Genomic DNA, 24,146 nt, shown 5'->3' on the forward strand with positions numbered 1-24,146 from the left:
CTGTAGGAAGCTGGCTCTATAAATACTATACCAAAGTGAGGTATAGTGTGCACAGTGTACCGTGGATTCCCAGAGGTATAGCAACGGCTAAGTAGATAATACCGTTCTATAGGAAGCTGCCTCTGAATATACTATACCACAGTGAGGTATAGTGTGCACAGAGTCCCGTGGATGCCCAGAGGTATAGCAAAGGCTGAAGTTGATACTACCTTACTGTAGGAAGCTGGCTCTGTGTATACTATGCCAAAGTGAGGTATAGTGTGCAGAGAGTCCAGTGGATCCCTGGAGGCATACAGAAGCTTAAGTAGATAATTCCTTACTGTAGGAAGCTGGCTCTGTATTTACTATACCGCAGTAAGGTATAGTGTATAGAGTCCCGTGGAACCACTGAGGCTTACAGAGGCTTAAGTAGATAGTACCTCATTGTAGGAAGCTGGCTCAGCATATACTATGCCAAAGTGAGGATCAGTGTGCACAGAGTCCAGTGGATCCCCAGAGGCTTAAGAAGATAACACCTCACTGTAGGAAGCTGGCTCTGTATATACTATACCAAAGTAAGGTATAGTGTGCACAGAGTCCAGTGTATCACAGAGGCTTAAGTAGATAATACCTCACTGTAGGAAGCTGCCTCTGTATTTACTATAGCACAGTAAGGTATAGTGTGCACATAGTCCAGTGGATTCACAGAGGCGTAGGTAGATAATACCTCACTGTAGGAAGCTGGCTCTGTATATACTATACCACAGTAAGGTATAGTGTGCACAGAGTCCAGTGGATCCACTGAGGCTTACAGAGGCTTAAGTAGATAAAACCTCACTGTAGGAAGCTGGCTACGTATATACTATACCAAAGTAAGGTATAGTGTGCACAGAGTCCAGTCGATCGCCAAATGTAGGCAGAGGTAAAAGTAGATAATAATTCACTCAAAGACTGAACTCAGACCAATTTGTTTGTATACAATATTAATCAGTTATATTTATTTTCTAGAACCAAGCCAGGCCTGGTACAGTTGAGTATCAGAATACTTTGGAAGCATATGGACTTTAAATACAGTTTGAAATGCAGTGAATCGTTTACAGTAGCATTACTTTGCATTTGCAGATAGACAGAATTACATTGCAATTACTTTTCTTACACAGCCAGGTATCTCTAGATACTATTTGATATTTGATATTTATGTGCATTTGTAAAGCGCGAACGTTCGCTCCCAGGGGAGCATCATGGCGCTGAGCAAGCTGCGGAGGATAACTGAGGGGGTGGAGTGTGATGAAGGAGTGAAACTAAATGGCAGCCAGGACAGATGAGTCTGGTTGTTGGTAGACCCATGTCTTGAGAAGTTTTCTAAAATTGTTCTCATTTTCTATGAATCTAAGATTGGTAGGTAGGTTGTTCCAGGCTTTGGCTGCCAGAACAGTGAAGGATTTCCCACCCTTGGTCTTATATTTGAATCTGGGGATTAAGACCAGATTTGCCCCAGAGGATCTCAGGCAGCGCGGGGGATTATAGCGCATGAAGCGATTTGCAAAATAGCGGGGCCCTGTATTTTGCATGGTTTTGAAAACTGTAAGGAGCAGTTTGAAAAGGATTCTTTTATGCAGCGGCATCCAGTGCAGCGAATTTAGAGCTGCAGACGCTGATGACCTTCTGGGGAGTTGTAAAACCAGTCTGGCTGCAGCATGTTGGATGCTCTGCAGCTTTCTGAGAGTAGATTTTTTCACTCCGGCCATAAGGCCATTGCAGTAGTCAAGTCGGGAAAGTATGAGAGCTACCGCGACTGACTTTCTAGCTGCAATTGGGAGGAAATCAAAGAATTTCTTCAGAGATTTTATTTGTCCAAAACAGCGACCGGCAGTAATCTTGACGTGGTCATCCAAGGAGAGAGATGAGTCGAATTGCACGCCTAGATTCCGGGCTGATGGTACTGCAAGGAGGGGCTTCTGATCCTAAGGGCCACCAGTCTTTCGGGCAAAAAGACAGATTTTTACCCAGTGGGATGATTTATGTCTTAGCACTGTTGCATCTGAGGTGGTTAGTGTTTAGCCACTTGAAAACATCAGAAAGACAGTTTTTGAACCGGAGGTCTGCGTCAGGCCGCTGTTTGTCAATGGTGACGACCAATTGAGTGTCGTCAGCATAGGACGTGACAAGAATCCCATGAGATTCTATCACAGCTAGGAGGGGTGCCATATAGATGTTAAAAAATAGAGGGCTTAATATGGACCCCTGAGGCACTCCAGACGTGATGAGTTTTTCGCAGGATAGGTGGGGACCGAGAGATACGGTCTGGGACCTATTAGATAGAAACGATGAAATCCAGGCCAAGGCTGTATCTGTCACGCCAATCTCTCGCATTCGGTTGATTAAGATGGTATGCGAGATAGTGTTGAACGCTGCTGTAAGATCCAGCAGGATGAGGCTGGGGGATTTCCTGAGGGAAAGAAAGATGGATAATACGTTTTGCATTATCAATATTATACGATACACATTTAGTCTTGGGTGAACAAAATTAGGGTTACCGGTCCATATGTAGATTTCGGAAACATTGGCACTCAACTCGTACCACCAGCGGCACAGAGGCGTCCAGCTGTAGAGTGCTGGGACCACACGTTAGCCAACAGGCTACGCACTGTTGTGGGCTTGGGGACTGCGGGCATGCAGGCCACCAGGTTAGGAAACGTAAAGTTCCTGGGGTCGAGGTCAGCACTTTAGGGCCCAATTGCCAACAAAAACTACACCGCCAACTGCCCTAAGGCGGCTAGGTGGGGGATGCTGTCTTGGCTGATGCTGCAGATTAGGTTGCAGTTCCCTCGTAGTCGGTCATCTGCTGTTGATGCGAATAGAGTCTTTGAGAGTCATCATCCTGTGACCGCAAGCATTCAGTGACGGAGTCGTCGGGTGGTCATGGTTGCTCTTTCTGGACCGCTTCAGTTATGGAATCGGTTATTTTTTTAAATGTATTTATTTATTTAAACTTGTAAGGCGCACAGCTACCCGCAGTGGGTTTCCCGGCGCCAAGGGATAGACTGGAGAAGAAAGAACTACCAGGCGTCAATAAGTAGGGCTGCCAGAGGAATGTTCAGAATTATTGCTGGAAAAGCCAGGTTTTTAAACCTTTACGAAACCGAAGAAGATCAGTTTTCAACTTCAGCCTCACAGGCAGGGCATTCCAGGATTTAGTGCCCAGATGGGAAAATGAGCGGCCGCCCATTTTCACCAGCCTGAATCTCGGAACAATATAATCTCCTTTTCCTGAGGATCTCAAACTGCGACTAGGTATGTAAGCATGGATGAGATTATGAAGATACCTAGGAGCAGAGCCCTGTTTTATCTTGAAGATGTAACATAAGGCCTTGAATTTAATTCTGTTCTTTATTTTTAGCCAATGCAGGTCACGAAGGGCTAGAGCGGAATATGTTTGTTCAAAGTTGTCAAATCGGCACCATGGTACAGGACGGTCCCGTATTCCAGGCGGGATGTTATCAAAGCCTGGACCACCGTCCTTTGTGTGGAGGCAGGAAGCAGCCACAAGATATTTTGGAGCCATTTTAAGGAAGCAAAACATAAAGGCCACCTTAACGGCCTATTGTCGCATAGTAAGTTTTTCATCGATTAAGAATCCAAGATTGCGAACCTGGGTCACGGGTTGCGTGGTAGGACCCATACTCTTGGGCCAATGTTGCGGGCCCCAGAGATCTTTATCCTTGCCCAGGATCACAATCTTGGTCTTATCTCCATTTAACTTAAGGCAATTCTCCTGTATCCATCTTGCCACCTGGGTCAAACCCTGTTTAAGAGCCGAAGTATTATTACCTTCCCTATTGGAGAGGGAGAAAATAATTTGTGTGTCATCGGCGTACGAAAATTAATTAGACCTGCTTCCTCCACAATAGTGGCCAGGGGACTAACATAGATGTTAAAAAGTAATGGGCTAAGAATAGACCCCTGGGGAACCCCATACACCGATGCACAAATTTTAGAGGATGCTTTAGCCGAAAAAACCTGGAAGGTACGCTCACTTAGGAAAGAGGCAATCCAAGTCAGAGCTGAGCCCCCAACTCCCAGAGATTGGAGAGATGTGCGCTTAAATCCAAAAGGATAAGTGCAGATGTTTCCCCGCGATCGATACTGTGCCGTAGATTCTCAGTAACTCCCAAAAGTGTAGTTTCTGTGGAGTGGTTAGCTCTGAATCCAGATTGAGATGGATGTAGGAAGCCCGAACTCTCTACCAAGTGAGATAGTTGAGAGTTAATGTGCCTTTCCAGAATTTTCGATAAAATAGGCAACAATGAAATGGGCCTAAAATTGGATAGATTTGAAGCATCCGCTCCGGCCTTTTTCAGTAAAGGGACTACCATCGCGTGTTTCCATTTCTGTGGAACACATGATTCTAACAGTGAAGCATTAAGAAGTTTCATCACTACACGACGGGAGTTCAGGTCGAGCTGTTTTAGAATTTTTGCCGGGAGAGGATCACAGGGAGAGACAGATTTAATGCTCTTAAGACAACAAGCGAAAGAGACATCATCGAAGAGCGACCACTCGGATAGTTTAATTATCATGGGAGTTTGGCATTCTTGGGCTGACGCAAGCGTAGAGGGTAAGTCAATGCTTGAAGGTGGAAGACCCAGTGAATCGTAGATCCGTTCCACCTTGGTGATGAAAAACTCAGACATTGAGTTACATTGTACCTCGTTCAAAACTGGAGAGGCAGGGATGGAGTCTGCACCAGTTAGTTTTTTCACCACAGAAAATAGTGTGCGCGGGCAATTCTGGGCAAGTGTTATAGTGTTGGCGATGTGAGTAGCTCTTGCGGTCTTACATTGTTTGTGATAGTCTCTGAGAGCCACATTGTATGCCATTTTACAGGAGGGAGAGTAAGAACGCCTCCATTGTCTCTTAAGTACCTTGCATTTGGACTTCGTAGTTTTTAAATGCTCCGAAAACAATGCTGCAGGGTGACGATGAGGCAGGGAATTCAAGGGAGCAAGGGAAACGAGTTTATTCACAGCAGTGGTCAACCATATGGAGACTGCTGTCTCCGATACCGAGAAGGATGAATTGGTATTTGCTGATGTGTTAGATAAGTACAGGTTAAACTCTGTGATGTTAAGTTTACCCCAACAGCGTAATTTTTTTCCTGAGTCGGTAGCATCAAGTGCTGTGTTCGTTGTACACAGGAGAGAAAATTTAACTGCCATGTGGTCCGACCATTCCAAGGGACGGGTGGCCGGTTCGCAGTCATATGCAAGGTTCGACAGAACAGGGTCCAATAAGTGCCCCGCAGAGTGTGTAGATCCTGAATTGCATAGTAAGATATTGAGTGCTTCTAAATCGGCTAAAAAAGTTTTGCCTGTCAAGCATAGAGGATCTTCCAGGTGTAAATTCAGGTCCCCCACAATAGTAAAATTTGCGGCCTTTAGGATCAATGGGGCAATAATTTCAGAAAAAGACGTCACTCATGAGTTAGAATTCCCAGGAGGACGGTAAATCAATAAACCGGATAAGGTCGTCTGGGCACTAATAGCTAATTTGAAGAGGGCAGCCTCACAGCCCTGTAGCGGAAACGGCTCAAATTTACGGTTGTAATTAGATTTAAATATTATAGCAATACCGCCACCCCTGCCTATATCTCTGTCTCTCTTTACCATGACATAGCCAGAGGGAATTGCAAAGGCAATATCCGGTCCAGAACTCGCCTGGAGCCACGTTTCCGTTAAGAAGATGGCATCTGGTTTGGTTATGGTGTTGCGGTTGAGGGGATCGTTTAGTTGTTGGCTGCAGGCTTGGTTTAGGAGCTTGTTAAGGTTCAGGGGGTCACTGAGATCCAGGCTAGGATCGCTTGGAGGACCTCCTGATGGTGTTGGGTCTCTCAGGCTCCGTTTGCCCGAAGCATAGTGTTGGCGACTCAAGTACTCAGTTGGAGTCAGAGTCACTTACATTTGAGCAAGTCCGGTGCTTATGGGAGACAAAGTCCTTTATAGTCGCAGAGACAGGTTGTCCAGGTTTTTGAGGACTGCTGGCTGCAGGGCACACTGAGGTTCTGTTGGAGGAGTCTGAGGTCAGGACAGGCCGGTAGGATTGGGGCCAAGTCAGTTGGGGTCCTCCTCTTCTTCTCTCCACACAGCTGTTCGGTCCTTCTTCTTCTTTCTTCTTCTTTTCAGCTCTGATCTTAGGAGGCAAGGTTCAGAGTTGCCCCTAAATACTAAGTTTAGGGGTGTTACAGGTAGGTACAGGTCGAGACCAATGGGTGCCTTCCTTAGGGTGGGTTAAACCCCCTATTATGCCACCCTCCAGTGGGAGGGAGGCATAAGCTTCACTGGTTGGTTGGGTCCCTCCATCTTTAAGATGTCGGGGACTGAGAGTTGGGCTTCACTTCGCCTCCCGCACCTGAGGGGTGGGGTTGGTAAAGGTGGGCAAAACCCCCTTCTATCTTGGTTTTCCTGCTGATTCTCCTTTCCAAAAGTGGGGTCTGAACCAGTAGGGGACAGTTGCTGGGCGAAGCAAATGGTCTGGAGGGGCTCACAAAGGCGGCAGGCTTTTGAAGCTTCCCCTTTGTGGACCCTGCCAATCCTGGGGAAGGAGGCCTGGAACCTTGCCCCAGTATGTGCATTGTTTCAGGAGCCCAAGAGCAGCAGACTCTCGACCCAGGGGCCCAGAAACATGTCTGGGGTGGCTGCTGGCGTGTTGCCACTCAGCCAGGACACTAGAGTTAGTTCTTTTTTCAGGGAGCATCTCTAAGATGCCCTTTGAGTGCATTTATCATTAAATCCCACACTGGCATCAGTGTGGGTTAAATGTGCTTGGAAGTTTGGTGCCAAACTTCCCAGTTTTCAGTGCAGCCATCATGGTGCTGTGGAGTTCGTAATGACAAACTTCCAGTACCATATACTCTTAATGGCAGCGCTGCACTCACAATGTCTAAGAATTATCTTAGGCACTGTAGGGCTCACGCACCTGTACCCTCACCACTGGTATAGTGCACCCAGCTAATAGGGTGGCTGACCTATGCCAGGCCAGGGGGTTGTAGGCATGGTACACAGGGATGTGTGCCATGTCGACTATTTACTTTGTTCTGCACCAAGACACGCAGCCTGCAAGGCAGTGTGTGAGAGAAAAGGCAGCGCCTCTAAGGATGGCACAATATGTGCTGCAGCCCTTAGGTGCCTTCTCTGGTCACAGTGCCCTGGGCACCTGGGGTACCATTTACCATGGGCCGACCTGTTGCCAGAGATGCCAATTGGGTTTTGTTTTCAATGCAGTTTTAGGGAAAGAACATAGGCCCTGGGTACCTGTTTGGCAGGAGCCCAGTGCACACTTAGTCACAGCACATCAGCAGTTTAGCAAAATGTGGGGGCAATCATGCAGAAAGAGGGATCTTTCTCACACAACCCTCTTCCGCCCCCAAACGAAAGATGATGAGACTAACCTTTCCCTAGAGAGCCTTCATTGTCTAAGTGAAAGAACCTGTAAAGTCCATCTGCATTGGCATGGGCAGTCCCAGGTCTGTGTTTCACTTCAAAGTCCATTCCCTGTAGGGAGATGGACCACCTAAACAGTTTAGGATTTTTTCCTTTCATTTGCATTAGCCATCTGAGAGGTCTTTAATCAGTTTGAACTAGGAACTGAGTCCCAAACAAGTATGGTCTCAACTTCTTCAGGGACCAAACCACAGCAAAGACCTCCCTCTCAATGGCACTCCAACGCTGCTTATAAAAGCAACAGGTTGGTCTTGGCCTGTATCATTGGTCTGGGATAGGACCACTTCCCTATCTCTAGCACAGAGGCATCAGTCTGCAATATGAACTGCTTGGCATAATCTGGAGCCTTCAGAATTGGTGCTGAGCACATTGCCTCTTTCAGGGTCTCAAAAGCCTTTTGACAACTAACTGTCCAGTTAACCTTCTTGGGCATCTTCTTGGAGGTGAGTTCTGGGAGGGGAGTCACAATGGACTCATATCCCTTCACAACCCTCCTATAGTACCCAGTGAAGCCAAAGAATGCCCTGACTTGGGTCTGGGTTGTTGGAGCTGCCCTGTCTAGGATAGCCTGGATCTTGGGCTGTAAGGGTTGTACCTGGCCTCCACCAGCAAGGTGACCCAAGTACACCACAGTGCCCTGCCCTATCTGGCATTTGGATGCCTTGATAATTAGGCCTGCAGTTTGCAGGGCATTTAAAACCTTCCCAAGGTGGATCAGGTGATCCTGCCAGGTGGAACTAAAGACAGCAATATGATCAAGATAAGCTGTGCCTGAGGACTCCAATCCAGCAAGGACTTGATTCACCAACCTGTGAAAGGTGGCAGGGGCATTCTTTAAACCAAAGGGCATAACAGTAAACTGAGAATGCCCATCAGGTGTGGTGAATGCTATATTTTCTTTTGCTACTGGGGCCATGCCAATTTGCCAGCACCCTGCAGTTAAGTCAAAGGTACTGAGAAATTTGGCTGCACCTAGTTTGTCTATCAACTCATCTGCTTTTCGGATAGGGTGAGCATTTGTCTTGCTGACCTCAGCTCTGATGCTTTCCTTAACTCGATCAGACTGGCACTAGATTTTGATTTTGACAGGTGAACTGTCACTAGTGTCCACATCATGGGTACACCAGTTTGTCTGACCAGGGCTTAAGGAAGAGAGCTTTGCATACTGTTGTGAGACCTGCATGTGCAGTCTTCCTTAACAGCCTGTCAGCACAACTGCTCTACATCTGCGGGTGCCCCTGTGCACACTACAGCTTCTGTTGTCGGCCACCACTGCTTCCCTGTATCCTCAGCACACTGCCAGCATTGCTCTCCTTCCCTTTATCCTTATAACCAAAGCCTCCCTGTACAACTTCACACTGCGGTCACACTGCACTTCACCCTGCCTGTACTGCACTGTAAACACACAACCCCCTCAGGCAGTTCTGTGCATCTCTGATGGACTTGTGCAGGGTGACGGGGAGCCCCCTCCCTGGACAGGACCCTGGGCTGCTCATTGCCCCTCGTCACTGCTGAGGGGCTGATGCTTCTTTTCTGTAGGAGAGCATCGCAGGGCCTCTTAGTAGGGACGGACGGACGGGCGGACGGGCGGACGGGCGGACGTGCGCAAGAGCACCCAGCCGCCAGGGGAAGCGATGGGAATAATTCCGCCTTCATACGCCTGTGCCTTTTGGGCCACTCCCACAGCTGCATCGGCACTGAAAACACACAGCATTCAAATTAACTCGGACATGTGCATTAACCAACAGAGCTATCTCACATGGTTTCTATCCTGAATTTTGCACTTGGATCTCAGCAGTAAGTGGGGAACAGCTTGCACCCGCACATCCTGGAAGTGTCACAGGTTACTGATGGAGCAACACTCTGAAAATTAGCTGTTGTGAAATTATTTTCACTCGTTTTTTTATATATTAACAGATTTTTAACATAATAACGTGGTAATAATGTGCACAAACAGAACCTTTTTATGTAGAAACCGCTTGCCAAAAGTTAACTAAAACTTATTAAAATGCTGTATTCATTTTTGCTAAAACAGGATATTTTTCTTAGTGGGCATGCGTATACTGCATGAACGTAATAGTTGTAGTTCTACTAAATGGTGGGAAAACCATGCACATGAGCAGTTTCATCTAAAATGGCTGCTCGGGAATTCGCATGCTTGTAGTTTTATTTGTCTTACCTAATCATGAACTAATATTTAAAATAGATTAAAGGGGTTAGTATAGTTATAGGTAGTATACAGTGAATCATTTTATTTGAGAAACTAATATTTCTTTCTTGCTGTTTTACACTCGTGAACTGTTGGGCCTATTTACCACGCTGTATTGTGTGAGAGAGAGAGAAGTAGTGCGCATGTGCAGTTTCTGCAGCCATCCGCCGGATGTCCTTGGCAAAAGACCACATTTAATGCTGGTGTCAGTCAAAGCTGGATAACCTTGGCCAAGTACCAAGAGGAAATAGAAGGACATTTTAGACGGAAAAAAGAGGATAATATGTTATTTTCGAAATGATATCAGCGCGATACCAAAGAAACTTTTAAAACTTTTATGGTACATTTATGAATAGACTATAGACTCCATTGACGTATTCGGTGGGCTGTACTTATGAACAATAGTTTATTAATTTTTGTGTTAGTAAAATTGTGGTGTGATGTTTAGTCATTCTCATTTTGTCCAATCAAATGTAGAGGGATCCTGAAATTGAAACATCCATGGGTAGTCCTTAGATTAGTAATTAGTATAATTGGGGTATCCCCAAAAGGGGTAGTTTAGAAAGGTGCTGGCAGAACAGAAGAATCGAAGGTGTCTACAACGCTGGTCGCTGTGACAACAAGGGAGCTGAAGAAGAATCGTGTGAGCTGAAGAATCGTGTGAGCTGAAGAATCGTATGGGATGTGGTCCGGTGGTCGATCGAGTGAGGCGTGGAATCAACGTGTATCTTCAAGAAGCCAGAAGAAGCATCAGAGAGGGGTGCCAGTGCGAGAGAGGGAACGTCTATCCTGTCCTTAAGCCTCGACTACCTGGTCTTTCCTGGGAGGTCCCTACCAGTCCTTTTTGGCCAGAGGGTTGGTTTTCCATACCACACTAGGTAACTATTATTTCTGTGCTGCATCTAACCTTAAAGACTTCTCTCCCTCATTATTATTTTTGTTATTATTATTGTTGGTTTCTGTAAAATATTATTGCTGACTTACAAAACTTAGATAAAATTATAAACTTTTACAAAAGGTCTGTGGTTATTATAAATAAGTGTAATAGATCTATTAATAATCTCATGAAATCCAACAAATAGATAACGCTTTAGGAGTTTCACTGAGAATTTATAAAGTAATAGTGGATATCCTAAAATGACTGATAAACCTAGCGGGAATTAGTACATATAAATTTGTATATGGGCTCTCTTTAGATTTTGTGTTGCCCCCGCTGGATTATGACCATGAGCCAGGGTCACACTGAAGGGTTGTCTGCGTGTCTGCAACATACCCAGAGGCGGATCTGTGTGTGAGGCCCTGTCAAGAATCGTCACTTCATAAACTCATGACAACAGAGGCCTCTTTCACCACAACCCCTGTTTAACGCCATCACAGCTTGTAGGAGGCAAGAAAATGACAACTTCCGGGACACCGGGGGCACTGCTGGGTAGAACTTGCGACTTTAAGCCTAATGAGATATATCTTGACCGTGAAAAGATAATGTGTAAATATGGAATTTAATGGCTGTAACATGAGAAGCTGTGGGTGGCTCAAGGCTGCCATCTTTTGTTCAGAGAAGAACTGTAGGACAAATGCCACCATCCTTGGAGGGTGCAGTGCTCATCTGTATGAACACCGCAGAGTAAACACCTCAAGGCGCAGGGGCCTCTGATGAAAAGATCTCTTTGTGTGAATCACAACCCGTGTAAATAAACAACTAGCTGCAACTACTGCTAAAGTTGTGAGGTGACCATTCGCACCACAGCAGACGGTCTCCAGCATAAAACACATAATATATTTATTAATATGTACATTTGCCTCTGCCAGTCTGAGAACTCCCCCATCAGATTCCTATATAAACAGGGCGTGGTCGGATGTGTAAGGTGCGGATGCGTCACCAGAGGGGAGTAAGACAAGGACGGGAAGGAAATTAAGCTAAAACTGAAGCTATGACACCCCTGTCTGTGCTCTGCTTTACCCCTCTTCATATCTCTTCTATCCTGCAGGCTGAATTGCTGCTCCCTCACCGGTTCATGCTGCGGAGACCTCGCCTCTTTCCTGGAAACAAACACATCTCTCACAGAGCTCAGCCTTAGAAGCAATAGAGAGCTGGGAGACACTGGAGTGAAGAAGTTGTGTGAAGGCCTAAAACATCCAAACTGCAAACTACAGAAACTGAGGTACAGAGCTGTGCAGTTCTTATCACATAATTGATTTCTAAATATACTTCGCAGGTGGGGCTCACACATGTATTTTATAATGTTGTGGGAAAGGCACATCCATTTCATGACCATAAGATGTGTGCAATAAGTGAGGTTTGTGAAGTGGGGGGTATCCAAGTCTGAGAAGTGAGTTTAGAACAAGCCCCTCTAATGGTGCAGAAAGGCAGACTTTAAAGCTTGTTTTTAATTTATTTGGCCTAAAATGTCAACAACGGCGCAGATCTGCCCATAACTACCCTGGCACCTTCTCTGCCCGTTAACAGATCTGTTACTTGCCTTGTACTTCCATATTAAAGATGGACAAGGACAGAACAATGAGGAAAGTATATCTGACCCTGTATAGTCAGGGATACAACTTGAAGGGAGCGTAGGAGGTGGGACACTCCCCTAATAAATTCTTAAAGTCTCTTTAACTCTTGACAGCCCAATGACAGCTGCTCGTCACTGTCATGTGACATCACTGCTGGAAGTATGAGATTTCCTCTTGGTTATGAGTGTGTGTTTGTCTGTGTGGCCGTTTGTGTGTACCTTTGTGTGGGTGTGTCCTTGTGGCTCTGTGAGGCTCTGTGTGGCTGTGTGTGTGTACCTTTGTGTGGGTGTGTCCTTGTGGCTCTGTGAGGCTCTGTGTGGCAGTTTGTGTGTACCTTTGTGTGGGTGTGTCCTTGTGGCTCTGTGTGGCTGTGTGTGTGTCTGTGTGTCTGTGAGGCTGTATGTGTGTGTCTGTGCGTTTGTGAGTGGGTTGCATGCCGGCAGTAAGCACAGCGGTCGGCCCTTTATTTACCAGTTGGTGCCACGGGACCCTGACAGTCATTCATAACGCTTGCCTGCATGACCCCAGTAAACCCACAAACAAATGAAGGTGTTTGGGGTTCACACTCCATAGATCAATGTTCCAAGGGGTGTTCTGGACCCATTTGACAACCTTCACCAAACCATCCATCCTCTAAATGCAAAAACAAATGTTGGTGTTGAATGATTTTAGTTTCAGTCAGACCAGGGCTCCCCAACCTTTGCTGTAGTGAGAGCTACTTCTGATCTGGAAATCATTCTGATGCACTAAAGAACAAGCAACTCGCACATCGTTACCAGACACCCCCAGGCCCGGCTTCACTGACTCTAAGCCTAAAGTCCTTAGAGCCGGATACTCCGGTTTGCACAAAATACATTAACTAAGGGCACTATGAAAGGGCTGCCATGTGTGTGAATGAGAGCGTTGTCTGTGGCGATGTATGAACATATGTGTGTATGAATGAGACGTGTGTATTTAATGAGACGTGTGTGGGTGACTGTGAGGCAGTGTCGTATGTACTTGTGGACGAGGACATACCTTTTAACATATGTGGCACCGTTACCTGTATAATACAAAACTAAAAACTATTCTATTTAATTTGGAGAAGAGGCAGAAAAGTCTTTCATAATATGGAACAATTGTTTCCATTTTACATTTCTCCCAAATTGCTATACATTTCAGATATAAATATGTCATGTCTACCAGCCACTGAGAGCAAGAGGCCTGCTGGGTGTAAATGCAACACTTTGAAATGGGAGAACATTAAAATGAAGATTTAACTCAATCATTAAGTTAAGAGCTCTATTTCATTTTCTCCCATCAAAAGCATTCAGAAACATTTTGTTTTCGCACTCCGCTGTGTTACTGAGTTGACATCAACTTTTATTTGAGTTAAATCGATCAGTCCTTCATCTCTTCCCCTCTGTGCCCCAGCCGGGGTCATACATCAGAGTTGGGCACTGACCATCACCAGGTCTTGCTGCCTGCAGTTGAAGAGGCCAGACTGAAATAAACACAGGCTTCATTCACTTTAAAAGAAAAATGTAAGACTTCATTGACCCGGCCTTTTTTACAAATGAACTCAAGGCTGTGAGCTACTCTGAAGGTGCAGCAAGCGACCAGTAGCTCGTGATCGACTGGTTGGAGACACCTGAGTCAGATATTCCTAATGAGATTACAAATCCAACGAGCACTGCTTGTGTGTCAATGAGAGCATGGTCTGTGGACATGTATGAACATGTGTGTGTATGAATGAGATACATGTGTATGGGTGAGCACTGCACTGCTAGGCTTCCGACAGACTTTCTTGCTGCTAGTCACCCCTCGATCCCTGCTCTATTTTACACCCGACCCTAGGCCTGTGTGGCGGTGACGGGTCTGTGCTAATCCCAGCACAGTGTACTCTGGTACGGCTCCTCCTGGATAAAGGCCTCCTTATCAAAAAGCTGACATATAAATGATTTATTTCTATATTAGTGTGCTATCATAGCCGCTGATCCAGTGCAGATTACCTATTACCACTATCACTCACCAATCTTTGGGCCCATACACTTGCTGGCCTCATCTGCTGAGCTCGCAGTGCAGGAGAGTCCGCAGAATCGAACCTCTGCTTTTGGGATAGAATTCCTTCTTTAGAGTGAAGGTTATATTTGGAAATTCGAAGGCTACATCTGAAAATTGACCCAAATATTTTATACAGACAACTAAATGTATGTTTGTTGTTTTTTATTATTCAATTTTAGCAATATTAATAAGAGAAAAACGGAGTTAGTTGATTAGAAAACGTTTGTGCAGTCTACGGAAACTTTTATGGTGTTTTCACAATCGGTCTCTAAACAGTGAACTTTCCTCTGAACTCATGTCTCTTTCATCGCTTTAGCATTGAAATATTGTCCTTCAAACACAGCCAGCCTCCCTCTCTTTACAACGCATCATTGGGTTTGTACCCACTTGGGCGGCCCTGAGGTATCCACCAAATATATACCTGGATTCACCCGGCATGTTAGTTACTTACACATGGTACTGTTTTGGGGGAATTTTTTTTTCAATTTCATCAAAATATTCACCAGACTGAAAACAAAGTTGAGTTCTTCAATATCACCAGATTTACCTTAAGTATAAAAAAGTAACTTTTATCATTAAAATCAAACCCTTGAGTCAATAGGGCACAAACCCTCCTGCGCCATTCTGGACTGAACTGCACTGAGTTCCCATGAATGAATGAATGAATGAATGAATGCCCTTCAGTTTAAAGCACAGGCCAGCTGGAGCAGATCTGTGAAACTCTTGCATCAAAGTATGAATAGACGTCCTTGTGGCTTGAGGTGATTGTTTGCACTCACAGACGCGTGTTTGGTGGACTTACCTGCTGCTTCAGGGCTTGTGTCAATGCAACGTAAAGTGTTTATGTAAATAGTGCACTTCTGTGTAAAAGAATTGACACAGAGGTAAGTTCTTCATAATACTTCACTCAAAGCAACTTTCTCCCCTCAATACTGACTTGCAAGGAATGGTTCATCATTCATATATTTCATCTGGAATACTGTCCTGGAGCTTTTTTTAATCAGAGCGCTGTCTACATTATACGGATCCGCAGTCTTTGTGCAGAGCACTACTGCGCACGCGCAAGGCTTCATATCATTGAACACTTACTAACTTTACAAATGAGCCCGAAAATAAATCCGTGTATAGCCTGGCATCCAAAGTGTAGGCAAAAATAATGCTGTTTAAAGTGAACACAAAAGTAAATAAAATAGAAAAACACCTTAAATCAGCGTTGGCACTGAGAAGAAAGGAACGATGTTTAGGAGAAAGTAAGTCAGCTTTGTGCTGTCACTCAGAATGAAGGGAGCCAATGGGTAAAGAGGACAGTCTGTGGTGAATAGAAGCAAATTGTGAATGACAATTTAAGAGACCAATGGATGAAGACCTCTGACCGAAAGACTCTCTGTGTGCATCACAACCCGTGTAAATATACTAGTTGACCATTCACACCACAGCAGAGGGTCTCCAGCATAAAACATGTATTAATATATTTATTAATGTGTGCATTTATTTCGGCCTCTGCCTGTCTGAGAACTCCCCCATGAGATTCCTATATAAACAGGGTGTGGTCGGATGTGCAAGGTGGGATGTGTCACTAGAGGGGAGTAAGTCAAGGGAGAGAAGGAAATGAAGATACAACTGAAGTTGTGACGCCCCTGTCTGTGCTCTGCTTTACTCCTCTCCAAACGCTGAGCAGTTCCCTGGTTGGGACTTGCGGCTGTACCTGATCCCGATGCTGACGCAAGGAGGGGCCACAGGAGCTGTGGGAGCAAAACCGCAGGGACGCGGGATTTGTATATCGTCCGAAAACTGAGCTGCGAAAACGAAGCCGCCCCCAGAGCAGCACGCCCAAGATCAGCCGCGGGATCAACCTCGACCGCGGCCAAGATTATGGCCACAGCTGAGGACAATGTATTGCAGAGTGCTGACTCCTTCGGTGACGGAGTGGTAGGAGTGAGTGCCCCCCGGGGGGGGGGGGGCTGGAATAGCGGCGAACCGCTGTGCAGCAGCTGTGAAAAGCTGAACAGTGAGGCCAGGCAGTGCAGATACCGCACGCCATTCACCAGTGCCAGCACTGGGCGGTGAGGCCGGAGCCTGGACCAGTGGGATCTGACTAGAATTGAAGCCGAAAAGAGTGGGGCGGTTGGACTGTGGCCCGTGCACTGGCTACCAGCCGCGCTTTATTCAGACTGGTCATATAATGGTTGTATTACTCTGATTTTGTCACAGTTAATCATACCTAGCTGCTAGCTAACTGCTAACAACTCATTTAAAACGGAGTCCGAGAACTGGAGCAACAGGATAACCCTGTACATACACACGTACACTGAGGCGATAGCAGGTATAAACTGAAAGACAGCCTTTTTCAGCAACCTGAGTCTTCTGACGTCTAAAAACCTAGGATAAAATTAGCAGGATCAACAGAGAGGAGACTACTGAGTGGAGAGACATGAGATGAGGCAGAATTAGGCAGAGCGGCTAAAATTAACATACCTCGACAAAGCGGCCTGGGACAACGTACGTCAATTGTGAAAAACGTATAAAAAAAGTTATGGAAAGAAAAGCGAAATAACAATGATAAATTCTGGGCTGAATTACTCTGTAGTGCAAAGAAAACCAACTCAAATACATTCTGGGAAATGATAAATAAATTGCATAGGTCGGTGAACATGCTGTCGTGAAACATACAAGAACACGAGAGGGCTAAAGTTCTAACTACAAAGTTCTCAGAAATCACAATTCTTGATAATCCAGCATTGAACAACCAAGAATTAACTGAAGTAATAAATACATCGGAAAACATCATACAAGGAGATGGTGACATAAGCAAACTAGGAGAGGACAGCACGAGCAATTCAGTAGTAAAGATGGATTCTGGTGCCTACCCAACTGAGGAACTCACCAAACTGCATGGCAAATATGGCACCAGTTCCCTCAAAGTCAAGACAGAGCGGTCCCCACTTTCGGCTGATGGAATAATACGCATAATACAAAAAGGCAGAGGAGACGGTGCCCCAGGACCTAATGGCATTCCTCAAGCCATCTTCAAGAACGATCCATCCTTTTGGAGCGAGCATCTATTCATGTTATTCAAAGGAATAGAGGTACTCAATTGTATTCCACCCAACTGGCAAGGCTCGATATTGACACGTATCTTTAAAGGAGGATGTAGGACAAATCCATTGAATTACAGGCTAATCGCCCTATTAGATCTCGACGCCAAATATCATGCCTCACTCATTCTGGAAGCTTAATCTGATTCCAGTAAACCAAACAGGGTTCAGGCAAGGCACAGGGACAATCACGAACATCTTAGCTCTCTCACTAATAGCAAACAAATGCAAGCAGAGGAAACAACAACTTCACCTCTGTTTTATAGACCTAAAGCCAGCCTTTGACAGCGGAGACTGTCACCTCCTATGGAAAAAACTGCGAGCCTGGAAAATTCCAGAGCTGTTCCTACGAGGAATACTGCAATTCTACTCAAAAACATGGATAAGAATCAAGATAGGAGACGGTTCTAGACTATCCAGGAAGCTAACTACAACCAAAGGCCTAAAACAAGGTTGCGTATTGGCGCCACATCTTTTCAATTTGTTTATGTCTCATCTTGCACAAAGGCTTGATCATAATAATTCCCATTCTCCGCAAATAGGTACATTATTACTAACACATCTCTTGTACGCCTAGGATGTGGTGTTAACGAGTTTATCTAAGATCGGTCTTCAATATGCTCTAAATGAGACGGAAGAATATATTTCTTCTAACAATTTAGAAATAAACACATCAAAAACCAAAACAATGCTGACTGATAATCACCGGAGAAGCAAGCGGAATATCTGGCTCAACGTCAGCCAGATACAGGAAGTAGAATGTTAGAAATATCTGGAATTCTATAAATATTAATAGACAAAATCATCTAAAGCAAAAAACGTATATGTCACAGAGAACCAGTGCACTCACATTTGCCTTCAGAATACTGGCAAAAAGACTGAATGGACCGTCACACAAACCTCTGCTTGCCGTAATGGCCAAAATGCTGCCAACGCTAACGTATGCCAGTACAGCTCTGCATGGCAAATATTCAGACCTTTTAAACCGACTAATAGTCTCAACTTATAAAAATGTTTTCCATATACATCGGTCGGCTTCACCGGCACAGTTTCGACTTGAATTTGGTCTCTTAAATGAAACTATAGGGAGAATGTATACCACGACTCACTCTACGCTTTGGCCGGAGTGGTCGCTCCCAGCGCCCCTAGCACCTCTGTGGTATCGTTAGCAGCGCTCTTGCAGGATTTTACTTTGTGATTTCAGCCTCAGCTGTGCCTGGCTGCCGCTTCGCTGTGTGTGCGCTTTGGCGTGATTGTGCTTGCATTTTGTACTGTATTGGCGCTCTGGCCGAGTTTGCTTCGTGGTTTCAGCCTCAGCTGTACCTGGCTGCCGCTTTGTTCAGTGGGCGCTTTGAGCTGTTTGTGATTGTATTTTTGCTGCATTGGCGCGTTCTCCCCAAGCGCTCTGTTGTGCTCCCCCCTCCTCCATTTTGTTTGTTGTTGTCGTGCGCAGCCCGCCCCGCCTCCCAGCTGAGCCGCCCTCCCACAATCTACAAACGGCGCTTCCCGACCTGGAAGCGCTGTGACTCACTCTACGCTTTGGCCGGAGTGGTCGCTCCCAGCGCCCCTAGCACCTCTGTGGTATCGTTAGCAGCGCTCTTGCAGGATTTTACTTTGTGATTTCAGCCTCAGCTGTGCCTGGCTGCCGCTTCGCTGTGTGTGCGCTTTGGCGTGATTGTGCTTGCATTTTGTACTGTATTGGCGCTCTGGCCGAGTTTGCTTCGTGGTTTCAGCCTCAGCTGTACCTGGCTGCCGCTTTGTTCAGTGGGCGCTTTGAGCTGTTTGTGATTGTATTTTTGCTGCATTGGCGCGTTCTCCCCAAGCGCTCTGTTGTGCTCCCCCCTCCTCCATTTTGTTTGTTGTTGTCGTGCGCAGCCCGCCCCGCCTCCCAGCTGAGCCGCCCTCGCCCCTCCCCCCCTTCACTATCCATATATGACAGTTCTTCCCGCGCGCAGCGTTCACGCGCAGCGACCGCGCCCAACCCGCGCCGAAGGTGCGCCAAAGGTAAGCCCGTCTACGCCCGTCCGCGCCTGGACCGCGCCCAGCGCCAGACCCCCTGCCCCTCGCGCCGCCCAGCCCTCTCGCATTACCTACGATGCCGCCACCCTCCTAGCCCTTAACCCCGGTCGCGCCCCCAACTGCGTCCAAGCCGCTCCTGGACACACCCATGGACCTTTCTCTTGCTACTCCTGCAAATTCATCGGCACCGTCCACATCTCCGCTGCGACCACACCACAGATCCCCGACCCCAATCACCTTCAATGCATCCTTCTCAACACCCAATCAGTCCACAGGCACGCCATTGACCTATGAAATCTACTAGACACCATTTCTCCGGACATCGCCTTCCTTACGGAAACTTGGATGAATGCTTCCTCCGCACCAGACATCACCATCGCCATCCCTGAAGACTACAAGATCACTCGCAAAGACCGGACCAGCCACACAGGAGGAGGAATCGCTATCGTCCATAAGAAATCTATCCGCATTTCAACCAGCTCTGACGCCAACCTCGCCAACTCCGAACACCTCCACTTCCAGATCCACATCGACCCCAAGACCACACTCAGAGGCACCCTCCTCTACAGACCACCAGGACCCCGCGCAAAATTCAGTGAAGACATCACGGACTTCATCACTCCTCACGCGCTCCCCTCCAAAGACTATATTCTTCTGGGAGACCTCAACTTTCACCTTGAAAAGATAAACGACCACAACACCGCCACCCTCGTGGACAACCTCGCCAACCTCGGACTTAGACAACTAGTCACCTCCCCCACCCACATCGCAGGTCACACACTCGACCCCATCTTCACATCCAGCAATCATGTCTCCTTCAGCCACACTACGGATCTCCTCTGGACTGACCACAGCTGCGTTCACTTCACCTACAACAAGCCGAAACCCATCAACCATCCCCAACCTACCCTGCAAAGAAACTGGAACAAAATCACCACAGACCAAATCTCTGCATCGCTCCTTCGAAACTCACCAGCCCTCTCTTCTAACGCTAATGAAGCCGCCGCCAACCTCACCCTATGGTTATCCAACACCGCCGACACCTTAGCTCCACTGAAAAAACGTCAAAGCAAACCTGGCAGCAATAAAGCCTCATGGTTCAACGATGATCTCAAGAAGTCCAAGAAACTCTGCCGTTCTCTTGAAAAGGCCTGGAAAAAAGACCCAACCACCAGCACCAAGGACGCCTTCAAAAGCGCCACCCGCACTCACCACCAACTGATCCGAAAAGCCAAGAAAACAGCATTCAAGGATCGACTTGACAACAACGCCCACAACAGCAAGGAACTTTTCAACATCGTCAACGAATTTTCCAATCCCTCGGCCAACTCCAACGACATCACCCCCTCTCAAACCCTCTGCGACTCCCTAGCATCTTTTTTCCACAACAAGATTGCAGACATCCACAACAGCTTTGACAACCAACCCGGAAACCAACCCACCCAACCTTCTGCCGTACCTTCACCCCCCTTGAACATCCTCAACGACTGGAACCCAATCTCCACTGAGGACACCATCCGCCTAATGAATTCCATCCACTCAGGATCCCCCACAGACCCATGCCCTCACCACATCTTCAACAAAGCAGACTCCGTCATAGCACCGCACCTCCGAGACGTCATCAACTGCTCCTTCAACTCCGCCACCTTCCCGGAAGACTGGAAACACGCTGAACTCACCGCCCTTCTGAAAAAACCAACAGCGGACCCCACCAAACTCAAAAATTACCGCCCCATCTCGCTTCTTCCATTCCCGGCCAAAGTCATCGAGAAAGCTGTCAACATCCAGCTCGCCGCCTTCCTCGAAGCCAACTAATCCCTCGACCCCTCACAATCTGGCTTCCGAGCAAAACACAGCACTGGGACCGCCCTCATCGCAGCAACAGACGACATTCGAACTCTACTGGACAATGGAGACACAGTCGCCCTCATCCTCCTCGACCTCTCCGCTGCCTTCGACACAGTCTGCCACAGCACCCTTCTACAACGCCTCAATAACATCGGAATCCAAGGAAAAGCACTTGAATGGATCACCTCGTTCCTCACCGGAAGAACCCAGAGAGTCCGCCTTCCACCATTCAAGTCAGAGGCCACTGAAGTCATCTGCGGCGTACCACAAGGATCCTCACTCAGTCCCACCCTCTTCAACGTATACATGAGCCCCCTCGCGGCCATCGCACGCCAACACAACCTCAACATCATCTCTTACGCGGACGACACTCAACTGATCCTTTCTCTCACCAATGATCCCAACACCGCCAAAACTAACCTACACGAAGGAATGAAAGAAGTTGCCGAATGGATGAAACAAAGCCGTCTGAAACTGAACTCAGACAAAACAGAAGTCCTCATCTTAGGTACATCCCCCTCTGCATGGGACGACTCCTGGTGGCCGGAAGCCCTCGGAAAAGCACCCATCCCGACAGACCACGCACGGAACCTTGGCGTCATCCTGGATTCTTCACTCTCAATGAACAGACAAGTCAGCGCCGTATCCTCTTCCTGCTTCAACATTCTTCGCATGCTCAGAAAAACATTTCGCTGGATCCCCTCCGAAACAAGGAAAACAGTCACCCACGCTCTGGTCACGAGCCGACTGGACTACGGAAACACCCTCTACGCGGGTACTACCGCAAAACTCCAGAAGAAACTCCAACGTATCCAAAACGCCTCAGCCAGGCTCATATTAGACATCCCACGCAACGAACACATCTCTAGTCACCTTAAAGACCTCCACTGGCTACCCGTCAATAAGAGGATCACTTTCCGACTGCTTACCCACGCACACAAATCACTCTACGACATCGGACCAGATTGCCTCAACTCACGACTGTCCTTCTACACCCCCTCCCGCCAACTACGTTCTTCCAACCAAGCCCTCGCCACTGTACCTCGCATCAACAAGACCACCATGGGAGGCAGATCCTTTTCATACCTGGCTGCTAAAACTTGGAACTCACTCCCCGCTTACCTTCGCCTCACCCAGAACCACCTAGCGTTCAGAAAGCAACTTAAAACATGGATATTTGACAAGTAATCCTCCACCCCTTCCTAAGCGCCTTGAAACCCACTGGGTATGTAGTGCGCTATACAAATTTTATGACTTGACTTGACTTGACAATAAAGCTTTGGTATCGGTTGAAACAGAACGCGGTCACCTCGACAATTAACAAAGCCCTTTGGACAGATGTGGATGAGGATAAAAAATCACCTTACAACCAATATCTATATAAATCGTTGTTAACAACATGCACAACCGAATTATGGAGTAAAAACTTGCCATATCAGTCCTTCAACCAATAATAAATAAATGAGCAAAATTCCATTCACTACTGTTCGACAACGACATCTTCAGCTTAAGGTCACATGCCTGGATGGTGATTAATAACTACAAGACCCTTGCACGAGCACCTTATCTGAGCATAACATTCTCAATCTATCTGAAGAAATAATGAATGGCGATACGTTTTGGGAAACTACCATCGATAGCGCAACAGCCAACCTGGGTGCACATAGCGCCCAAATCATGTTGACTTTGCAGGTACAAAAAAGCGGATTTTATCCATATAATCTGTACATGTACTAAACTTTACATTGCACGAGTCACTTTACTCAGAAAAACTTCTAATGCCAGAGGTATCAGGACCTGCAGAACTGCAATAAATTCAGGGCTAGACCCGTCGGACCCACAATTGAATTGCAAATTGATTAAATTCCTTAATGTCTTTGAACTAGCCCTGAAAATTACTTTAAAAAACCCAGCTAGAAGGTGGCTATTTTGGCTCCTCTGAAGTAAAGTAAGCGACTCAAACTTTCAAATAACAGATCAAGATGAAATGGCTGGGACATTGCCTGTGCAAATAGACGGGGATCTGGACTAGTAATTAGAGTATGTTTAATTAACAATGTTTAATATTTTATCAGGAACATATTGATGTCAAGCTTTAAAAAACCGCAATTTTTTCTGATTATTTTAAAATGTCTTTTTAAATTGTTAAGGTTTTAACTAACCAAACAATAAAACTTACTTAGACTCTCCATGTCTCTTCTGTCCTGTAGGTTGGATCTCTGTTCCCTCACCAGTTCAAGCTGTGAAGCCCTCGCCTCTGTCCTGGAAACAAACACATCTCTCACAGAGCTCGACCTGAGCCGCAATGAAGGGCTGGAAGTCACTGGAGTGAAGAAGTTGTGTGAAGGCCTAAAACATCCAAACTGCAAACTACAGACATTAAGGTGCCGAGCGGTGCAGTTCTTATAACGTCATTGATTTCTAAAATATACATCGTAGGTGGGGGTTTACACATATATACTATAATGTTATGGGAAAGACACATCCATTCAAAGACAATAAAATGTGTGTAATTAGTGAGGTTTGTGAAGGGGGTACCCACGTGCGAGAAGTGAGTTTGGAACAAGCCCCCCTAATGGTGCAGAAGGGCACTCTTTAACGCTTGTTTTTCGGGAATTTGGACTAAAATCTGAACGCTTTCTACATCTTACGGAGCCAAAGTCTTTGAGCAGACCACTATTTCGCACACGCAGCATGGAACACTTACTAACTTTAAAAACAAGCATTTACAATGCAATGGTCTCGGCATTAATAAAGTTAGAGCTATTGGCATTGCTCATGACATTATTTTTATTTATGTTTTTGTTTTTAAAACATAAGTAAATGTCATTGTCATTTACAATGCCAATAGCTTAATCGCTCGCAAATGCAAGACCTATTGCATTTGCACCCACACAGAGCCACACACACATACTGAGCCACCCACACAGAACCACCCAA

General features: G+C 46.3%; 1 protein-coding gene across 1 annotated transcript in view; it reads left to right on the forward strand.

The window, feature by feature from the left end:
* The window catches only part of LOC147693207 (NACHT, LRR and PYD domains-containing protein 12-like), a 1,239,310-nt gene that overhangs the window by 1,116,675 nt on the left and 98,489 nt on the right, over window positions 1-24,146 (forward strand). Inside the window, exons 6-7 of the mRNA XM_086933624.1 lie at window positions 11,676-11,849; window positions 23,417-23,590. Coding sequence (XP_086789750.1) covers window positions 11,676-11,849; window positions 23,417-23,590 — 348 coding nt within the window. The remainder of the gene's footprint in view (window positions 1-11,675; window positions 11,850-23,416; window positions 23,591-24,146) is intronic.

Source organism: Lissotriton vulgaris, chromosome 8 (assembly GCF_964263255.1).
Source record: "Lissotriton vulgaris chromosome 8, aLisVul1.2, whole genome shotgun sequence".
NCBI lineage: Eukaryota > Metazoa > Chordata > Amphibia > Caudata > Salamandridae > Lissotriton > Lissotriton vulgaris.